This window comes from Pinus tabuliformis, chromosome 4_2 (genome assembly GCF_031772625.1).
Source record: "Pinus tabuliformis cultivar Carrire ecotype Pingquan chromosome 4_2, CPIR1, whole genome shotgun sequence".
In the NCBI taxonomy this organism is placed as follows: domain Eukaryota; kingdom Viridiplantae; phylum Streptophyta; class Pinopsida; order Pinales; family Pinaceae; genus Pinus; species Pinus tabuliformis.
The window spans coordinates 1,099,037,098-1,099,057,964 of record NC_142304.1 but is presented as its reverse complement, the minus strand read 5'-3'; the positions used below and the strand labels follow the sequence as shown (position 1 = coordinate 1,099,057,964).

Below are 20,867 nucleotides of genomic sequence, written 5' to 3'. Positions count from 1 at the left end.
ATGGTCTGATCTCCTGGGACCAAGACTGAAAGCCCATCAAAGCTCTCTGTCTGTATGCCTCTCCGTTCAACCATCTGTGCATCGATGAAGTTGTGGGTCGCCCCACTATCAACCAAAACTGACACTCGCTGGCCACGTACCGTCCCTCGTACGCGTAGCATCAGATACTTGAAAACTCCTCGCAATGCGGCAAGGGCCCCTCCGGTGGGTGCAAAAGATACACTACTTGCTGCTGGCGGTGGAGGTGGCAAAGGTCCCTGTCCATCATGGCTATCTCCTGCCTCCACACCATCCTCGTCATCCTCTTCTCCACTGCTCTCGAAGAAAACCTCAATGAAATGTGCCTTGCCAGCAACACATCTATGTCCTGGTGCCCATGGCTCCTGACATGTGAAGCACAACCACTTCTTCTTCAGCTCCCTCATGTCAATCTGCACTCGTCCTAAATTCCCCTTTGGAGGTGGAATCCTCACATCCTTCCCCTTAGATTGGAAAGTCTGTCTCTGGGGGTAAGGTGTCCGGGTCTTGGGTAAGACATCCTGTAGGTCCCGGGTCCTGCTGATAGCATCCTGAAGGGTGGTCAGTCTAGCAGATCTAGCTAGACCCCAAAGTGGCACTACTAACCCCTCAACATACATATAGATCCTCCGTGCCGTGGATAGATCTGGCACCATCACTGAGACCCTCAAGAAATCTGCAATGTAGGTCTCTGGGCTCCCTGTCTGTTTGAGCCTTGTCAGCTCAACAAAATGCTGCTCTGGATCCCTCCGATCAAATCGCTCCATCAATCTCCTGGTGAACTCAGCATATGTCATCACCATAGAGTGTCCTAGTGTAACCATCCCAAGAAACCACCAATCCTAGGCCTCACCATCCAAATGCAATGTCACCACCTTTATGGCCTCGGTCTCCGACATCTGGTTAAGCTGGAAATAAATGTCCAGCTGCTCCACCCAAGACCTTGCCGAATTGTTTGATGAGCCATCAAACGTAGGCAAGTGGAATCTACTCACTGCACGGTGGGTGTCACCATCATGATAATGTCGGTACCCTTTATGATGGTTGCGGGGTCTACTATCCCACTGGAGCTGAACAAAATCACGAAATGATAGGGCTTCCCTGAACTCCTGCCCATAGGCCTGGTACTCTGCAAAATAATCACCCGTGTGTCCAGGCTCTGCCTCCTGTTGGGCTACGGCCCCCGTGTCCGCTCCTAAGAAAGTGGGCATGGTAGAGCATGTAGCGGCATGTGAGGCCACCTGCTGCGCAGTATCACGCTGCTCTGGCAAATGGTGGGATGCACCCGATCCCTCACCAACCTGGAAAACCCATGGACTCTCACGTTGTCTGGCCTTTACTGTCGTGAATCTCTGCCCCATCACCTCAATATGCCTCGACAGATCCTGCACTGATTTGAGGAGCATATCCGCAAATCTCTTCCCGTCATCATCTGCCATTGGAGCCTCCTGCTCTGCGTCCACCACCAGCTCCCTCTGTTCTGCATCCACCACAGGCTCCTCCTGTTCTGCGTCCACCACCGGAACACAGTCTCCCTCTCCGTAGGTATTCTCCAACCTACGCCCAGCGTCTCTGTATCTCCGACCTCTGTAACAGATATAGGGTTTCTCCCCCGGTGTCATAGATTGCTAGCTCCACAGGCTGAGCCAGATCTATGCTCTGATACCACTGTAATATCCCATATCAGGAATATACCCCAAACACAAGCAAACTCCAACCAGAGATGGACTGGGAGGGCATTTACCAGATATGTCGCCTCTAAAAAGAGGACGAGATCCGGAGGCTACCTGGCCCTTTCCAGACTCTGTCTAAGAGTATAATAGAAACACACAAGTGGTATAATAGCCGAGAATGCTCACAGAGATACAAGTAACAATGATACTATATATATCAAATAAACCATAAACAGATACACAAGAAATGCAGAGAGAATTGCCCCTCTCTGATCTGCATCCAAGCTGCTGGGAAAAATGATGATGTGTTGCTGCTGCTAGAAATCAAACGAGGGTTTGGGACTGCTCCCCCCTTTAGAAAAAGTTGAAACTCTGGAATCGAACTCTACTCAAGAAACCCAGAAAAACCCAGAAAGCTTTCCTGGAATGGCCGACCCCCGAAAATCACCCCCTTGGGGTTCTGCGCAATTCGTCATTGCTCTACGCTACCATTGAATAGAACCCTCCGAAACTCAGCCCAGAACTCTGCCAAACTCCTCCAATATGCAAGAGCTGATCTCTTGCTCAATCCCTCGGCTCAAATTCTCCACAAACCCTCAATCCAGACTGCTCCCACAAAGAACTGCATCCCTCTCCCAGTGTTGCGCGGTTCTCCAGAACAATGATAAAACCACTGCTAAAATGTTGAAGATACTGTTGCTGAAATGCCAACAAAAATACCTTGCCCGAGTAGGCACTCGAAGTCCCCCGGGGCTAAGGGTGAGATCTCCAAACAGAGACACTCAATGCACTAAACAGTGCTGCAGACTAGCTAAACAGCCAGCGTGCTCTAAGCCAAAATGACTATCACAAATGCACATAACCGAATGATCAAAATGAGGGGGCTCCTCTCTCTTTTATAGCTTCTGCCTCTCTCAATCCCAATGCTCACCTTCTCCTGCGTGATTCCCCTTTTGCCACGTGTTCCTCCCCTCCTACGCAGTCACTCCATGTGTCTGTGTGGGCTCCATTTCTACACCCCCCTTTTGGCCCCCTTGGCTCTCCCTTTAAGTCACAACATTGTGCTACTAAGAAGTGACTTTTATTCTGAAAGTGAGTTATGTCCCCCTTTCTCACATTTTTTTTATTTACAAAATAACTATAGAAAGCAAAATTTGGCAAAATCGAATATTCCAATTAGCTGGGGCTAATTAGGAATATCGCACACCTCGAGAGAAAAGGTGGGGTGACATCGAGCTGTAGTGAAGAGGACTACAAGAGATGAGGGGCAAGATCCTTGAGGTACCCAAACTCTAGAATCATATCCAGCTACAGGAGCCCCGAGTGACAGTAGTAGGATGACAGATGTCAATAGAAGCAAGATGCGGATGGAGCAGCAGAACAGTGCTAGAGTGCAAGGATTTGTAGCAATGCAGAGAGGGTTGCAGTAGTGCGAGAGGCACAGAGGAGGTTGCAGTAGTGCGAGAGGCACAGAGGAGGTTGCAACAGTACGGGAAGGCATAGAGGTGTTTGCAGCAGTGCGAGAGGCACAGAGTTGTTGCAGCAACGCAGAGGCAGCAGAGGGAGCATCAACATCAGGAGGGTTTCTAGCCTGACAAGGATTTCAGTGGTTGGGTAGATCATTTACTTACTTCTCAATAACTGAGTTGTAGTGCAACAATTAGCAGTGGTAGTGCTATGGGCAGCACGATGCAACATGATGAGAGAGTTGCAGTGCAGATGCAGTGTTGGGGGGAAGGACCAGCAGCAACGCGGATGCAGAGGGAGATGCAGTACAAATGTAGCAGTGGCAGTGGCAGAGCCATGGGCAGCAGTACAAGAGGCAGTAGTCCAGAGGATGTTGGGCAGCAGGCCAAGCATCAGCACAGGTAGCGGTGCCAGATGATCAGGGTGATGTTCAGTGATGAAGCGTTACTAGAGCACATTCCTCGCTAAGAGGGAGTGTTGATTTGGGGTAGCATCGGATGTCCTCTAGCCATGAAAATTGGTTGAGAGGCTAAAGCACATGAGATCTCCAAGACCCAGAAATGGTTTGGGGAAATTCCACCCGGTTAGAAAGATATTAAAATAATTAATATTTTTAATGGACTTCCTAAGTCTAAACTTCGGAAAATTAAAATATTAATGGGTATTAATATAAAACTGGGTGTAAATGTTCTAAATGACATGGATCAAGCCAAATTGAATCTTAGTCGTTGATTAGAGATTTAATCTCGGTCGTTGAAGACTCAACAGAAAAAGTATAAGAAAAGGCTTTAGGGTTAGTTGGAGATACACCAAGATTGATCAGTTAATTCGATTTTCTGGAGGAGGGTTTGCTAAGAAAATTCAAACAAGTGATCAGAGTTGTAGCGAGGGGCAGTGAGTGCATAGCAGAGAGACAGAGATAGTACCGAGGGATCAGCGTTGAGGCAGAGAAGGCTACGCAGAGCCAGCAGGAGCCTTGCAAAGGGCTAGAGTGACTGCGCAGAGGCTAGAAGGCCCTGCGTGGGTGACACAGAGGGCCAAAGAGCCAACACAAAGCAGCAAAAGGCTAACGCAGGGGGATTTGAGTGACGCAAAGACTCAGAGAAGAGCCGAAAGGTTTTTCGTGGAGCAGACTTGTCGAATATCTGCTTCCGAAGAGAGGTATTACTGCCAGATTGACTTCTCTGTTGGGTGAGCCAGTTTGGCACCCTAGTTGTACTCAAGAAAAGTTGCTTAATAATAAAACCCTCAGAACTGCTGCACCAGTTTTCCCAAGTTGGGTTTTTCCGTGGATAATTGTCCAAAAATAACGGTGTCACTTGTGTGTTTGTTTATTCTTTCAGTTGATGATCTGTATATGGTTGAGACTACATTTGTGTTTATTTTCAGTATTTATATGGTTAAATAACTTGTTAAGAAATTAAACAAGTAGGTGAAATAAACCAAATAGTGCAAGAAGAATTTCTAATGGGTTAAACTTAGAAATTCCATCAGCCTCTGCGCAGCGTCTGTTGCCTCTGCATCAGCCTCTTAGCCCTCTGCGTCAACCTTTTGGCCCTTTGCATCACCTGCGCTGGCCTCCTCAGTCTCTGCGTCAGTCCTGGCTCCCACTATGTCAGCCTTCCAAACCTCTGCGCTCTCTCTCCGGCACTTTCTTTGCCTCTCTGATATGTATTCTCGACCTTCTGTCGAACTGCCCCTCGCTGCAACAGATCACTAACTCGATTTCTCAGCAAACCCTACCCATAGTTTTAAAAACCGCTCAGAAAAACCGGTAACCGGTCAAACCGGCCGGTTAGCTAGCTGGCCGGTCCGAACCGGCCTAAAAACCCGGTCAGACCCTTCATTTGCCCGATTTTTGGCCCTAACCGGTGAAAACCGGCCAGTTTAGGACGGAACCGGCCGGTTTAGGACGGAACCGGCCGGTTTAGGACGGAACCGGCCGGTTTGTATCAAACCGGCCGGTTCCTTCCTAAACCGGCCGATTTATGGCATGCCCACCGAATCTTACTATCAACTAAGTATTTACTTCCAGTTTAGACTATATCTCATGGGCTTGGAACGATAATTATTGATTCAACGTTGGTTTTGTGCTAGTACTGCCAAAATAATGCTGATTTTTTCTTGAGCTTAATCTGCCATATGTGCAACTTGCAATATTTACATCAATTTGAGCTTGATACAGATTAGGGTTTTCACCACCATCATGACATGTTTTTGTCTATTGTGTTACATAATTGACTCTTATCTATAAACATAAAACCTTAGGTTTGTTTCCATTTGAATGTGTGGCTACTTGAGCAAATCTTATTTTGTTTCTTGCATCATTATGCTTGTTCCCAAGAAGGTCTTAACTCTGAAATATATTCATCAATGCTGCCCAACTTGTTGGTGAGGTAAGACGATTATCGATGAGGTAGGAGGATTGTCAATGAGCACCAATAGGTTTAAACATAGAACCTTAGGTTTGATTTTATTTGAATGTGTGGCCACTTGATCAATCTCATTTTGTTTCTTGCATCATTATGCTTGTTCCCAACAAGGCCTTAACTTTGAAATGTATTCATCAACATTGTCCATCTTCTTGGTGTGGTAAGAAGATTGTCGACGAGGTAGGAGGATTGTCAATGAGCACCAATAGGATGTCAATGAGTCCCAATAGGTTTATACATAGAACCTTAGGTTTGATTCCATTTGAATGTGTGGCTACTTGATCAAATCTCATTTTGTCTCTTGCATCATTATGATTGTTTCCAACAAGGCCTCAACTCTGAAATATATTCATCAATGTTGTCTAACTTGTTGGTGAGGTAAGATGATTGTTGGTGAGGTAAGATGATTGTCGATGAGGTAGGAGGATTGTCCATCAACACCAATAGGTTAAATGTTTGGTAAGCTAACAGGATTGTCAATGAGCACCAATAGGTTAAGTACTTGGTGAGGTAAGAGTATTGTCAATGAGCACCAATAGGTTTGAGGTAAGAGGATTGTCAATGAGCACCACTAGGTTTGAGGTAAGAGGATTGTCAATTAAGTGCTCATCATGTGTTGTAAATTTGAGTTTTGTCATATAGTTTTGTTAACAAGATAGTGGAGCTTGTCGTTAAGTGGAATAAGTCATTTAAGTGTTGCTTGTAATTTGTAATTCTCTCTATAGTTTCCATCTTTGGATATAAAGATACTTTGATATACTTGCAATTTTAGGATAAAGCTTTGCATTGAAAGGCTATGTTACAACTTGTTTATTAATCACGACAAATTCATTTGCTTTGACTTCTTAGTTTGTCATTGGACTCTAAAGGTGCAATTTAAGCTAATAGCGTTGGCAAACTAATCCATTAGAATTTGTGTTTTCTGTATGGTTTGATTCAAGTTTATAACTTTATACCATGCCATATTATGAACACATTGATTTTAAATCTATTAATTGATAACTTTTGGAGGAAATAAGTGCATGTATGTCTTTTAGGAAAGATAATTTTGGTAACAAATAGTCATTTTTCATAAATGGTAATATTGAGTGAGGGATGTGTCGCTTCTAATATCTTCCTTTTGATGTTCCACATGGGGATCGAAATACAAGGGCTTTGACACATTCTTTTACTAGGTTGCATTGCTAAATGAACCTAGTTTAGCCCACCGATTGCTATCTATGTTGGATGTATCCTTATGAATTTGCGTATTTGTGTTGATACTGATGTTGCAGATCAGGCTGAGGCATCCTCAGACTCTGAACCAAATGATGTCTATGTAGCTCCTAATGATGATCCTGTGTCTAGTAGTGGTGATGGACTTGATGATTGATCATGTGTAGTGTGTACACTGTAGACTTGTAGTAGGCCAATGGCCTCATAGCTTGCAGCATTGTTTTTGGACTTTATAGGCCATTTAGAGCCTCATTTCTTATGTATTTTGCTATTTTGTCGATGATATGTATTGCACTCGGTGCCATTTTGATATATTCACCTTTACATGCTATATAAATGAGCAAACTTTGCATATTTTGTCTCTATTGGCTTGGAATCATGGTTTTACATCTTAAAAATAGTTTTGTTTCATTAAAAATTAATTATTTAATGTATTTTTTTAAAACCGGTTCGTTTAGACCAAACTAGTCCCGGTTAGACCGGTTCCGGTCGGTAAACCGGTTCATTAGGTGGACCGGTCCGGTCACCGGTTCCGGTTTTAAAAACACTGACCCTACCCCAGAAAATCGAATTGACCGATCAACTCGGTGTGTCTCCAACTGACCCTCAAGCCTCCTCTTACACTTTTCCTGTTGATGATTCAAAGACCGAGATTACGTATCTAATCAACGGCTAAGATTAGATATGGCTTGATCCTCGTTATTTAGAACTTTCTTACCCATATTATATTAATACACATTAATATTTTAATTTTCCTAAGTTTAAACTTAGGGTCTCATTAAAAATATTAATTATTTTAATATCTCTTCGTCTAGGTGGAATTTCTCCAAACGACTTATGGGTCTTGGAGATCTCCTGTGCCTTAGTCTCTCCACCAATTTTCATGGCTAAAGCACATCCCATGCTACCAAAAATCAACAGAGAGAAGTGGTGCATATGCTGCAGTTCGCAAAGGGATTTTGTTGATCAAGGATGCCAAATTGTTAGATCCTCCTGAGTATTCAAATTTTATTTCTGTTATTGTTGCTTTAAGGAAGAGGATGTAAATATCATTTTAAATACCCTTCCACAATATGTTTTCCCCTTTTTCACTGATGTAAATATGTTAATCTGAAGTTTACCAATGATGCCAAATTGTTATATCTTCCTGTCTATTCAGATTGTATTTATGTTATTGTTGATTTGTGAAAGAGGATGTAAATACCATCTATAAACCTTTCAACAATATGTTTTCCCCTTTTTTCACTGATGTAATTATATCTATGAGAATATAAGGTTTACCAATGTAAATATATTTATGTGAATATATGAATTATCTTACAAAATAAATGACAACTTGCCATGTAGAGTCTATTACGGTTATGTTTTATTTCTGAATTTTGTGAAAATGACTCGTCCGTTGTGCAACTGATGCCTTTGAGGTTGTTACACAAAGATCTCATTGGGCTACAAGAATGGAATTGTAACATACTGAAAGGAAGTGAATGATAACAGCAAGTCCTCGAAAAGACATCTCAACCCAGCATAGCATCTAGTGTTCAAATCAATATTTTACACAATGGAATAAGTTTCTAAGCAGAGGAACAGACCATTAAAATTGAATAACTATTAGCCTTGGAGCCCCAACATTACAATATCCGATGAAATAAGTGATTTACAAAAAAAAACACGAAAGTAAAACTTACAAATCTATATGCTGGAAGGAAACAGACATATAACGTTACTAAAGAACAACTTCTAGTAGACTTACCAATCAAAATAAAAACCAAATTATTCTCTTCTTCCGCCATTTCGTGAATTTTCTGGAAAAGCTTTGTCACCTGTTACTCAGATATGAAATGGTCAATGAGTATTTTCAACGGGATGCCCGATGAAATGCAGAGAAATGGCAGAAATTATGTTAAACAAAGACAGACAAACAGACAATTCCAGGCAAGGACATCACGACATTCAACAATCTACAAAAAAACTGTTGGATAAAAAATGGCAAACCCAACTATCTCTAAAACTCATTGAATGCAATTCAAGAGAGCACTTGGTCACTTTACAGTACAAAGAAAGGCACTTGTGAGAATTTACAGTATATTAAACAGAAAGATGGAATAGCTGGGAAAACAATGCCAATGCCATGATATAGACCTCTCCATTTCTCAATTTCATGTGTGCATCAGTGTGTTCTTAGCATCATGTGCTCCCAGAAATATAACTGGCAATTATGTTATATGCCATACATGTTAGGATATTTCAGCACTGGGAGCTAGTTTACATTCATCTTGATCTAATGTGGATTTAGGATAAAGTGTGTTTTTGTACTTTATTAATCCAACAGTCACAATCACGTCCTATACATGAGTGATCTGATGGTTCAACATCTCCCCGACATTAATGACACTTTAGCTGTGGCTTAATCCTCCATTGGCCCACGATCTCTACTTTGTTGATTTGTGGTAGCATTGGATGTGCTCTAGCCATGAAATTTGGTGGAAAGGTTGGGGTACATGAGATCTCCAATACCAAGAAAGGGTTTGGGCAGATTCTAAACAGTTCATGAGATATTAAAATAATTAATATTTTTAATGGAGTCCCTATGTCTAAACTTAGGGAAATTAAAATATTAATGCGGATTAATATAAAATTGTGTTAGAATGGTCCAAAAGGCATGAATCAAGCCAGACCTAATCTTAGCCGTTGATTAGGGACTTAATCTCGGCCATTGATATGTCAACGAGAAAAGTATAAGAGGGGGCTTGAGGGTCACTTGGAGAGCACACCAGATGATCAGTCATTCTATTCTCTAGAGCGGGGTTTGCTAAGAGAGATAGAATCAACACTCGGAGTTGCAGCTGAAGGGCATTGAGTACAAAGAGACAGAGAGGCAAAGATAGTGTCGAGAGATCAACGCAGGAACCAGAGAGAGTGACGCAGTAGCAGCCAGGGCTCACACAGGGCCACACAGAGGTAACCAGGAGTTGCGCAATGCTTCAGAGAGGTCAATGTTGTTGACGTAGAGGACCAGAAGGCTAACACAGGGCATCCTGAGGCTGACGCGGGGCCTCCTGAGGTTGATGTAGGCCCATTCAGCGTGACGCGGGGCCAACGCTAGGCAAAGATAGGCTGACGCAGTGCAGAAAGGCGGACGTTGGGGTTCCGGGGGCAAATTGGAGCTGAGTTGTCGAAAGGTTTATCTGGGCTTTCAACCGGGACATTTGTCTCAGACTGAGAGGTACTACTGCCAAGGAAATTCTTTGTTGGGTAAGCCGGATTTGGCACCCAGATTGTACTCTGAAATTGCTTAATAAGAAAACCCTCAGATAGCTGCACCGACTTTCCTGCATTGGGTTTTTCCGTGGACATTGGTCCAAAAATAACGGTGTCATTTTGTGTGCTTGTTTCTGTTTCCTTCAGTTGATGATCTGTAATATGTTGAGCATGCACTAATGTTTATTTTCAGTATTTACATTGTAAATAACTTGTTAAGTAACGAAACAAGTAGGTAGGAATAAATCAGTAAAGTGCATGGAGGGTTTCTAACTGGTAGACTTAGAAACTTCAACATGGTATCAGAGCGTGGTTGCAGATCACAGGAGAACTGAGGACATCAGCCGAGCGGAGCAATAGCAGTAGAAAACAGTTGTCCCGAGTGACAGAAGTTGTTTCTAGCAGAGCAGCAACAAGGGAAGGGTGATGCAATGCCTACGTCATCAAGGGTGAGCCAAGAAGAGGCAGCGCAGAGGCTAAGGGAGGAAAAGGGAGACTCATGCAGAAGCTAGGAGGGTTGATGCAGTTGGCGAGGAGGTCGAGTTGCTGGTGTCGGGATTGCGCAAAGCCTAGGAGCTCTCACCTTCAGGTTGCTAGGGTTTAGGAGGTTGTGTGAAAGTTGCAGAGTGGAGTTGGTGAGGTACTGTAGTCAGAAAAGTACCTGACAGGCCAAGGACAAGAGGAGGGAGGTGCTACCGAGGGTTTCTAGCCGAGAAATCCGAATCAGTGGTGTAGTTGCACAGACGATCAGAGTAGGGGGCATCTCGACATCAGCACAAGGATTTCCAAGAGGGAAATCGAGACTCAGAGGGAGTCACATCGAGAACATCCAGGAGGGAAGTAGAAGAGCATCATGGCACTACACGAAGTAAGAGACCAGGACACACTGGACGGAGCGTCAAACTTCGCAGTCTGGAAGGGCCATAATCTTATCCGTACTTGACAAAAATCGTGTCAAGCACTTTGCCTTGAAGACGATAGCTATCCCAATCGACCTAGCTAAGAACGACAAGTACGAGGAGGTAATGGCGAGGGCCAAGAGCATCATCCTTGATGGGGTCAAGGACCATGTAGTACCACACATTGCCAAGAAGGAAACAACAAATGAGATGTGGGAGGCACTAAAGAAATTGTACCATGATACTTCTGTGCAGAGAAGAATGTTACTAGAAAATCAGTTGAGGTCATATCAGATGAAGAAGGGAGAACTGATTGACACCTTCCTCGGAGGACTGAATGAGATCCGAGATCAGTTGACTGCCATAAAAGCCACGCCGGATCAGGAATTGATGGTGAGGACAGCCCTGAATGCAGTCTCAGAAGACTGGGAGGTATTTGTCCAGAGTATACTAGGTAGAGGGACACTTCCACATTGGGATGAGATGTGGGCGGCTCTTCGCCAAGAAGATATCAAAAGGCAGTCAAAGGCAGGAAGCAGCAGTAAGGGGATCATAGTCAAAAAGGAAGAGGAGGAAGATGTTGCCCTAACATCTGAGGGAAAGCAAGAAAAGCGGAAGAAGAAGGATCTCTCCAAGATCAAGTGCTTCCACTGTGGGGAGTTGGGTCATTATGCGACCCAATGTCCAAGGAAGCAGAGTAAGGGAGAATCTTCCAAGACTAAGGCAGCGCCAGCAATGAAGACAGATAATGACTATGCCATGAGCGCACACGCACCACTTCAGCGGAAGTGGGGAGATATCGAGATGTAGTCACGTGGACTACTGGCGATGAGGGGCAGGATCCTCGAGGTACCCAGCCTCTTGGATTAGACCTTGCTACAAGAGCCCCAAAGAGGAGTAGCAGGACTGGCTGATGTGGGTAGAGACGGATGCGGAAAAAGCAATAGAGAGAGCTACAATGCAGGAGTCTCGAGACAACACAAGGCTAGCAGGCTGCAACAGTGCAAGAGGCACGAGAGTGTTGCACTAGTGCAGGATGGCACAGAGAGGTGTGCAACAGTGCGAGATGCAGGGAGTTGTTGCAGCAGCGCAGAGGTCAGAAAGGGAGCACTTGTCAGCGACAGAGGGAGCTTCAACATCACGAGTCTCTAGCCCAACAGAGAGGTCAGATTTGGGAGATCAGTTACTTACTTCTCAGTAACTGAGTTGTCGTGCGGATGCAATGTTGGGAGAAAGGACCAGCAGCAGCACGGATGCAGAGGAGTTGCGGTACAAATGCAGCAGTGGCAGTTTCAAGGCCATGGGTAGCAGTACAGGATGCAGCAGTGCAGAGGATGGTGGGAAGTGGGCCTAACGTCAACACAGGGACCGATGCCGAATGATCAGAGTAATGCTCAGTGAGGAGTATTACTAGAGCACAGTCCTCGCTAAGAGGAAATGTTGATTTATGTTAGCATTAGATGGGCTCTAGCCACGAAATTTGGTGGAGAGATTGGGGCACATGAGATATCCAATACACAGAAAGGGTTTGAGCAGATTCTAAACAGTTTAGGAGAGATTAAAATAATTAATATTTTTAATGGAGTCCCTATGTCTAAACTTAGGGAAATTAAAATATTAATGTGGATTAATATAAAATTGTGTTAGAATAGTCCAAAAGACATGGATCAAGCCAAATCTAATCTTAACCGTTGATTAGGGACTTAATCTCGGTTGTTGATATGTCAACGAGAAAAGTATAAGAGGGGGCTTGAGGGTCACTTGGAAAGCACACCAGATGATCAGTCATTCTATTCTCTAGAGCGGGGATTGCTAAGAGAGATAGAATCAGTGATCGGAGTTGCAGCTGAGGGGCATTGAGTACAGAGAGACAGAGAGGCAGAGATAGTGCCCGAAGATTAGCACAAGAGCCAAAGAGAGTGATGCAGTAGCAGCCAGGTCCATGCAGAGGCAGCCAGGAGCTACGCAGTTTTTCAGAGAGGCCAGCATTGCTGACGCAGAGGGCCAGCGGGCTTACGCAGGGCCTCCTGAGGCTGACGCGGGCCCATTCAGGGTGAACCAGGGCCAGCGCTAGACAGAGAGAGGCTGGGGCCGTCCAAAAAGGCAGACGCTGGGGTTTCGGGGGTAGATTGGAGCTGAGAAGCTGCTGGAAGGTTTATCCGGGGTTTCAGTCAAGACATTTGTCTCTGACTGAGAGGTACTACTGGCAAGGAAATTCTTTGTTGGGTAAGCTGGATTTGGCACCCAGATTGTACTCTGAAATTGCTTAATAAGAAAACCCTCAGATAGCTGCACCGGTTTTCCCAGATTGGGATTTTTCAGGGACATTGGTCCAAAAATAATGGTGTCATTTTCTGTGCTTGTTTCTGTTTCCTTCAGTTGATGATCTGTAATATGTTGAGCATGCACTAGTGTTTATTTTCAGTATTTACATTGTAAATAACTTATTAAGTAATGGAACAACTAGGTAGGAATAAATCAGTAAAGTGCATGGAGGGTTTCTAACTAGTAGACTTAGAAACTTCAACATACTTGAATAGCATGGAGGGTCATTTTTTGATGCTAGAGCTAAGAGATATACATGTAAAATATTTCTACATTGATTAATTACCTAAGTATGCATGTCACCCTCTTCACTGCTTTCACTTCGATGATTGTAAACCGACCCCATCACCATTCTTGTCTACAGTTAAATTTTTTGCCACATATGCCTCACCCAAATTGGATGCCACTTTATACTAACTGTTAGTTGGCAACATTTTGTATTTAATTCATACTCACCCTAACATTTCCTTTTTATTGGCCTTGTTACCCACCAAAATGGATAATCCTATAGGAGACAACTTTTCTCCTATCCTAGACAGCCAGCCAACCAACATCCCTAAACATTGCTCAGAGATGATGATATGCCACATTCCTTTGCTATGTGCACATGTCGTTCACCTCTCACCAATGTCACATGGTTCCGGTTCGAGTTCGTATTCGACAACGATAAAGTTCGATTCGAATTCGAATTTGTCAATGAGGTTCGAATAAGGTTCACCATTAAGTTCGTCCATACACATATTTCAATATATATTAAATATAATTTATAGTTTATATATTTATAATTAATATTAAATATTATATTAATAAATTTATAGTTCTATTATAAATATAAATTATTTTATTTTATAATATATAACAAATATAGTTTATATATTTATAATTAATATTAATATTATATTAATAAATTTATAGTTCTTTTATAAATATAAATTATATTATTTTAAATATATATTAAATTAATAGATATAAATTATACTAATTTATAAAATTTGTCCGTGTTCTATTAATTTCAATATCGCAAATAAGCTTATATCGACGACCTGCCATGTGGATTACGGCAAAATGAAGACACCTACACCGATTTGGGATTATTTCAAGGACTCTCATTAACTATACTCTTAACATTTCGCCATCTTTTTCACTTCGGACTAAATGTTTATTCCACCATAAAAAAAATTAAATTGGATTAGAAAGAAAGAAAGAAATTATTTTAATGTCCACGAGGCTAAAGATAGCCTATGGGACAGATTGTTTCTTCATCTGCTTGATGTATTCGGCCCTTTTTCTGTGAAGCTTCAAAGTACATGCTCCCTGCTTCTCAACAAACCCCTCGCTAAATAGATTATCCCAAGAGCTAGCTACCAGCATATCTGCATAATTTTCCATGTTGTCTTTAAAGGCCTCACATTCTAAATTGAAATGTTTTTCTGTTTCCACATTTTCGAAGGAACAAAAAATGCATACACTTTCCTCCCACACTTCTTTTGGCCTTTTCCAGTGCCCTGTTTCACAACGAAGTTGATGAGAATTAGTCCTTAACTGCGCAATAAGAATTTTGGCTCTCCAAGAGATATTGGCCTCTATGTATGCTTTTGATTGATGACTATGAGTGGGATTAAGCACTTCAATATAGTACTTTTTCTTTCTTCCTAGCTCCTTATCCCAAGTATGCTTGTGGAACTTTTCCATAAGAGAAGCTTTTATCTCTTTGTTGTTTATGGGACACGTGTTCAAGCAAATACCCCATTTACTAAACCATTTCTTATTTTGTTGCTTCCAAGTATTTTTTCTCTTGCATAATCTATCATTAAAGACAACTTTAGGCCATCTACCCTCTTCCATTTGCTCAATTTTTTTTAAATACCTTATGACTCGCACCATAGCAATTGCTTCAATAGGAGCAATCCCTATTTCACTTAATAAGATAGCATAAGGAACTGCACTTTTAATCTCGAATTTGTTTGTAATCAAACCCTTCTGAATTTTCTCAATTTGTCTCCACTGCATGTCGGATGTACTGCTGGCCCATAGTTCACAACCATAGAGAATCACTGGAATCACTAAAAGCCCAAAGGAGTTTGAGTGGTTTTCCAGTCCCGTAACTCTGCCTCTCTACACCTATTTTGAAAAGCATAAAATGCTTTCCAATAGCCCAAATTTCTTTTCTTTCTACAACCATTCCAGCTTAGATTTTTGTTGAAGTCAATTCCGAGATATTTGTAATCCGCAACTTCTTCCAGAATGTTGCCTTCAAAGTAGAACTTATGTTGGTTATGCTTTCTTTTCTTAGTGAAAATCACTACTTTCGTTTTGCAAATATTGAGTTGCACCCCCACACTTCTACAAAAATGCTCAAGGGATAGTAAGTGCTCTTGCAAACCAAGAGCCGGTTTAGCAACCAGAATAAGGTCATCTGCATACAAAATAAGCCTTATAACAAATTTGCCCAAATAGATACCATCACCCCCTTGCGAATTTAACCACCCCTCAAGCTTGTCGATATATAAACCAAAAAGGGTAGGAGACAATGGGCAACCTTGCTTGACCCCGATATCGCTTCTGAAACTTTTAGAAATGCCTGCTGAAGTTCTCATTTTCACTTTCACCTCTTCATACAGCCTATGCATAGTTGCTCTCAAATGTTTAGGAACCCCAAGTTCCTCCATTCTGTGCCAAAGCTTATCCCTAGGAACCGAGTCAAATGTTTTTCTGAAATCATCAAAGCAACAAAAGACTTATTCCTTTTTCTCCCAAACTTTTTCAATGATGTGCCTTAAAGTTATGCAATGATCAACTGTGGAATGTTTAGGTCTAAAACCTACTTGCCCTTTAGCACGCTTATCTCTTTCTTCTACCCATTTGCTAATTTTGTTTTCTAGCATGCTTCCAGATAGCTTTTCAAACAAAGGGTTTATCATGATTGTCCTATAATTGGAGGGATTATTGACCTCACCGCTCTTGAAAAGAGGTATTGTCAGACTAGTTGTCCAATCTATGGGGAGCCCTGTAGGAATTTACAGGGTAAGTTCCTCAGACAGAACACCAAAAAGACACCGCTCACAACCAGATCGCGGATCAATACACCAGTATTTTGACGTGGTTAAAACCCTCAAAGAGGGAAACAGTCCACGGCCTGAGCCAACGCGGCCACTTCAGGCAATTTATTAATAAAAGCATGAAAATTTACATATGTTTCTCTCATGCACGGATTACCCTACAAATGACCCTCCATGCGCTTTAAATAGAATTCATGGACCAATCGGGTGTCAAGCCACGGATCAAGTGTCGGTAATACCGAGGAGAGAATGAACCGTCGGATCACTACATATCGTGACCGTCGGATTGTAAGTTACAAAATGTACAACGGTAAAGAAACACACTTTACCTAACTTTGTACCTAACTCTACACTAGACCAAGTTGTACTTAACTATTTCCTATGTGTTAGAATATCCTAACATCCCCCCTTAAGAACAACTTGGGATAGGATTGAAGGATTTACAAATATGACACAATAGGAGAAGGAAGGAGGCACTAGAGCCTATCCCCCCTTAGTGACAACTTCCTGAACTCCAACCATAAATCGAAGTTTAGTGAACTTCGCCTCTGTGAGAGCCTTTGTGAAGATGTCTGCAACTTGATCATCTGTTGAACAATATTGCACTTCAAGAACATGGTCGTGAATGAGCTTTCTAATGAAGTGCATGTGCAGTTCAATGTGTTTGCTGCGCTGATGTTGGACTGGATCTTTGATAGCTGAATGGCACTTTGATTATCACACCAAAGTGTAGTCGGATGCTGCTGCTCAAAGCCAAACTCTGACAGGATCTGACGAAGCCACAAGGCTTCCTTACTAGCTTCTACGGCACCACGATACTCTGCTTCTGCTGATGAAAGAGAAATGGCAGCTTGTTTCTTACAAGCCCATGTAATAGGTGCTGAACCAAGAGTGAACACATAACCGGCAGTGGACTTCCGATCATCAGGGTCACCAGCCCAATCGGAATCAGTGAAACCAACCAATAGAGGAGCTGCTTCGGCACTGTAATGAATCCCAAACTGAACTGTACCTCGAACATAACGAAGTATTCTTTTAGCTGCTTTCCAATGACTTTCACGGGGGTTTTGCATGAACCGAGCAACAAGGCCAACAACAAAGGAAAGGTCAGGACGAGTATGGGTTAGATACAAAAGTTTTCCTACAAGTTGACGGTATAAGGTAGCATCAACTTCAGGAGAATTACAAGTGACTGAAAGTTTGACTCCAGACTGAAAGGGAGAAGGGGCTGGCTTACAGTCTTCCATGTGAAAATGACGTAGAATATCACAAGCATACTTGGACTGGAAAGGGAAATACCCTCCTTGGATTGCAAGACTTGAAGACTGAGAAAATAGTGTAAGTGTCCTAAGTCTGTCATTTCAAATTTCCTTTTAAGGCTAGACTTCACATGGTTTATAAGGTTGGGATCACTACCAGTAAGGATAAGATCATCAACATAAAGAACAAGGATGATAAGAGAGTTGCCCACTTTCTTGGTGTAGACAGTATTGTCAGAATGACACCTAGAAAAGCCAGATTCTAAAAGAAAGCTATCCATTTTGGCATACCAAGCCCGAGGAGCTTGCTTGAGACCATGAAGGGATTTCTTAAGTCGACATACAAGGCTAGAGTCTGTTTGTATGAAGCCAATGGGTTGTTCCATATAGATTTCTTCATGCAAGTCTCCATGCAAGAAGGCAGATTTAACATCCATCTGATGGACTTCCCATTTGAAAGAGGCAGCAAGGGAAAGAACAAGGCGGATAGAGTTCATTTTGGCAACAGGGGAGAAGGTTTCAGTGTAGTCAATATTCAACCTGTGAAAAACCCTTAGCAACAAGACGAGCTTTATGTTTATCAACTTTCCCATCTGGTCCATACTTGGTTCTGTAAACCCATTTGCATCTAACAAGTTTTCGTCCCTTTGGTAGAGGAACAAGATCCCATGTATCATTTGCCAATAATGAATGATATTCTTCTTTCATAGCTGCTTCCCAATCTGGATGGCCTGAAGCTTCTGCAAAGGTGTCAGGATCATAATTTACTGGAGCTTGAGCCAGTAAAGAAGAGGCTCTCTCGAACTGAGAACGTGTGCGTCGCTGATCTGTAGGATCACCGGCAAGATCACCTGTTGCATCTCGAGTAGCACGAACCCATTTTGGAAGCTCAGGAGCTGAAGGAGGATCCTGAGATGGTGGGGGAGGATTGTCATCCTCACTTTCATCATCTGAAGAAGAAATGTTTTCAAAGGTAGAAGAGATAGGGAGAGGTGGCACATCCGTCAGACTAGGCTCGCAGGCCGATATATTTTCATCAAATTTTACATCTCTTCTAATGATAACATTTTTGGACTTAAATGGAATAAGTCTATAGCCTTTGACATCTTCAGAATATCCAACAAAAGTACATTTTTCACTCTTAGGTTCTAAAGCTTTATGCTTTTCATCTGGAATATGGGCCCACGCTTCACTTCCAAAAACACGAAAGTGACTTACATCTGGTTTGATTGAGCTCCATGCTTCTTCTGGAGTGACATTCTTTAAAGCCTTAGTAGGAGTGCGATTTATTATGTAATTTGCACAGTTAATTGCTTCTGCCCAAAAACTAAGACCAAGTCCTTTAGATTGTAGCATACAATTAGCCATTTCCTTTAAGGTGCGATTCTTCTTCCTTTCAGCTACACCATTTTGTTGTGGAGTATATGGAACAGTATGTTGCATTTGAATTCCATTCTCAGTGCAATAGTTGATGAATGTGTTTTTAACATATTCTCCGCCATTATCAGATCTTAACTTAAGAATTTGATGTCCAGATTATTTTTCAACAAAGGCCTTGAAGGCCAAAAAAGTGTTAAATACTTCACTCTTGAGTTTTAAGAAGTATACCCAAGTGCGTCTGGAGAAATCATCAATGAAAGTTAAGAAATACTTGCAGCCAGAGAATGACACAACTGAAAGTCGACCACATAAATCACTATGCACAAGCTGTAAAGGGGCTGAGGCGTGCCAAGAGGCATGTTTTTCAAAACTGTCCCGATGATGTTTTCCGAGTACACATCCGGAACAAACACCATCTCTGCAAGATACCATAGGAAGACCTGTCACCATATTTTCTTTACATAGATGCTGGAGGGAGCGATAGTTTAAGTGACCAAATCGCTCATGCCAAAGTTTGCTCACTTCATCGTTATGAGCAACAAATACTGAGGGAAGATTTGATGACCCAAAGTTGTGAAACTTATACAACCTTGTAGAATCATCAGCAATGCCAGTAGCCAAAATCTGTTTAGGATCTCTTAAGTCCTTGATTACAACATCATGAGGTGAAAATTCAACGATTTTACCTTCACCTGAATGAGTTATCTGATATACAGATAGAAGGTTGCAGGATAAGGTTGGAACACATAATACATCATTAAATTGACCATTGTCTAGATGAACAGTTCCAGTCCCTACAACATTAAGAGATCTATCATCACCAACATATATATTTTTGGTGTTACAATCATTTAAAGAAGAAAACATGGCTTTGTTTTTGGCCATGTGATAAGAAGCTCCAGAATCAATGAGCCACTCATGAGAATGAGAAGAAGAAGATACATTTAATGCATAGCCAGACCGAGATGCTTGACAACCACATGCAGAAAGTGCCATTCCTGAAGATGAAGTTGAAGTTGAAGATTGCCCCAAATGGATGTTATGCTTCTTCATTGCTGCTTCCAAGGCTTCCATCTTCTTAAAGCATTTTGATTCTAAGTGGCCATCTCGATTACAAAAATTGCAATGTCTATCAGTCTTCTTCCCTTTGTTTTTATTTGTCTTATCATTTTGTTGAAATGATTTTTCATTTTGGGGTTGAAATTGCTTAGGACCCTTGTTTGGTTTAGGACCATTCTTTTTAGGATATGACTTCTTAGGATTCTTTGAATTTGGTTGCTGCTGGGCGGCTAACGCTTTCTTGGAAGAGTTTCCAAGATTAAGAAGACCAAGGTGTAAGAGTTTTTCTTGTTCTCTTATTAAAGAATCACAAAAAGAGTCAAAGGAAGGGGGCTTGTAGTCTGTTCCTTGAGAAATGAAGGCTTCTCTTGTAGAATGGAAGGTGGAAACAAACACAGAGTAGGTTGGTCCCAACTTTGTAAGAATGGAATAGATAAGGTTAATATCTTCTTTCTTAACTTTAACACATTCCAAAAGATATCTAAGGGTCTTGAACTTGGACAAGAAATCTTCAATGCAAGAAAAATTATTAGGGTCCAATGTAAGCAACTCATTTTCAAGTTGATGGGCTCTAATTTCATTTTTAATCCCAAAAACTTTATTGATTTGTTTCATTGTTTCATCAAGAGTATCAATTTCTGCAATATGGAATCTAAGATCTGGAGAAGTAGACATCCCTATCAATCCACGTGCTTGATCTTGCCTATTTTCCCATTTAGCAGCCTTATCTTCATCCTTCGATTTCTTTTCTTGGCCTGAGGCTATTCTGTAGAGACCTTTACTTCTAAGTAAATCCTCAATGTAAGCCAACCATTGGAAGTAG

At 42.0% G+C, this 20,867-nt stretch overlaps 1 protein-coding gene across 1 annotated transcript in view; it reads right to left on the bottom strand.

Moving 5' to 3' along the window:
* The window catches only part of LOC149173498 (pachytene checkpoint protein 2 homolog), a 404,891-nt gene that overhangs the window by 208,408 nt on the left and 175,616 nt on the right, over positions 1-20,867 (bottom strand). The window contains exon 9 of the mRNA XM_089424627.1: positions 8,556-8,625. Within this exon, the coding sequence (XP_089280753.1) occupies positions 8,556-8,625 (70 nt within the window). The remainder of the gene's footprint in view (positions 1-8,555; positions 8,626-20,867) is intronic.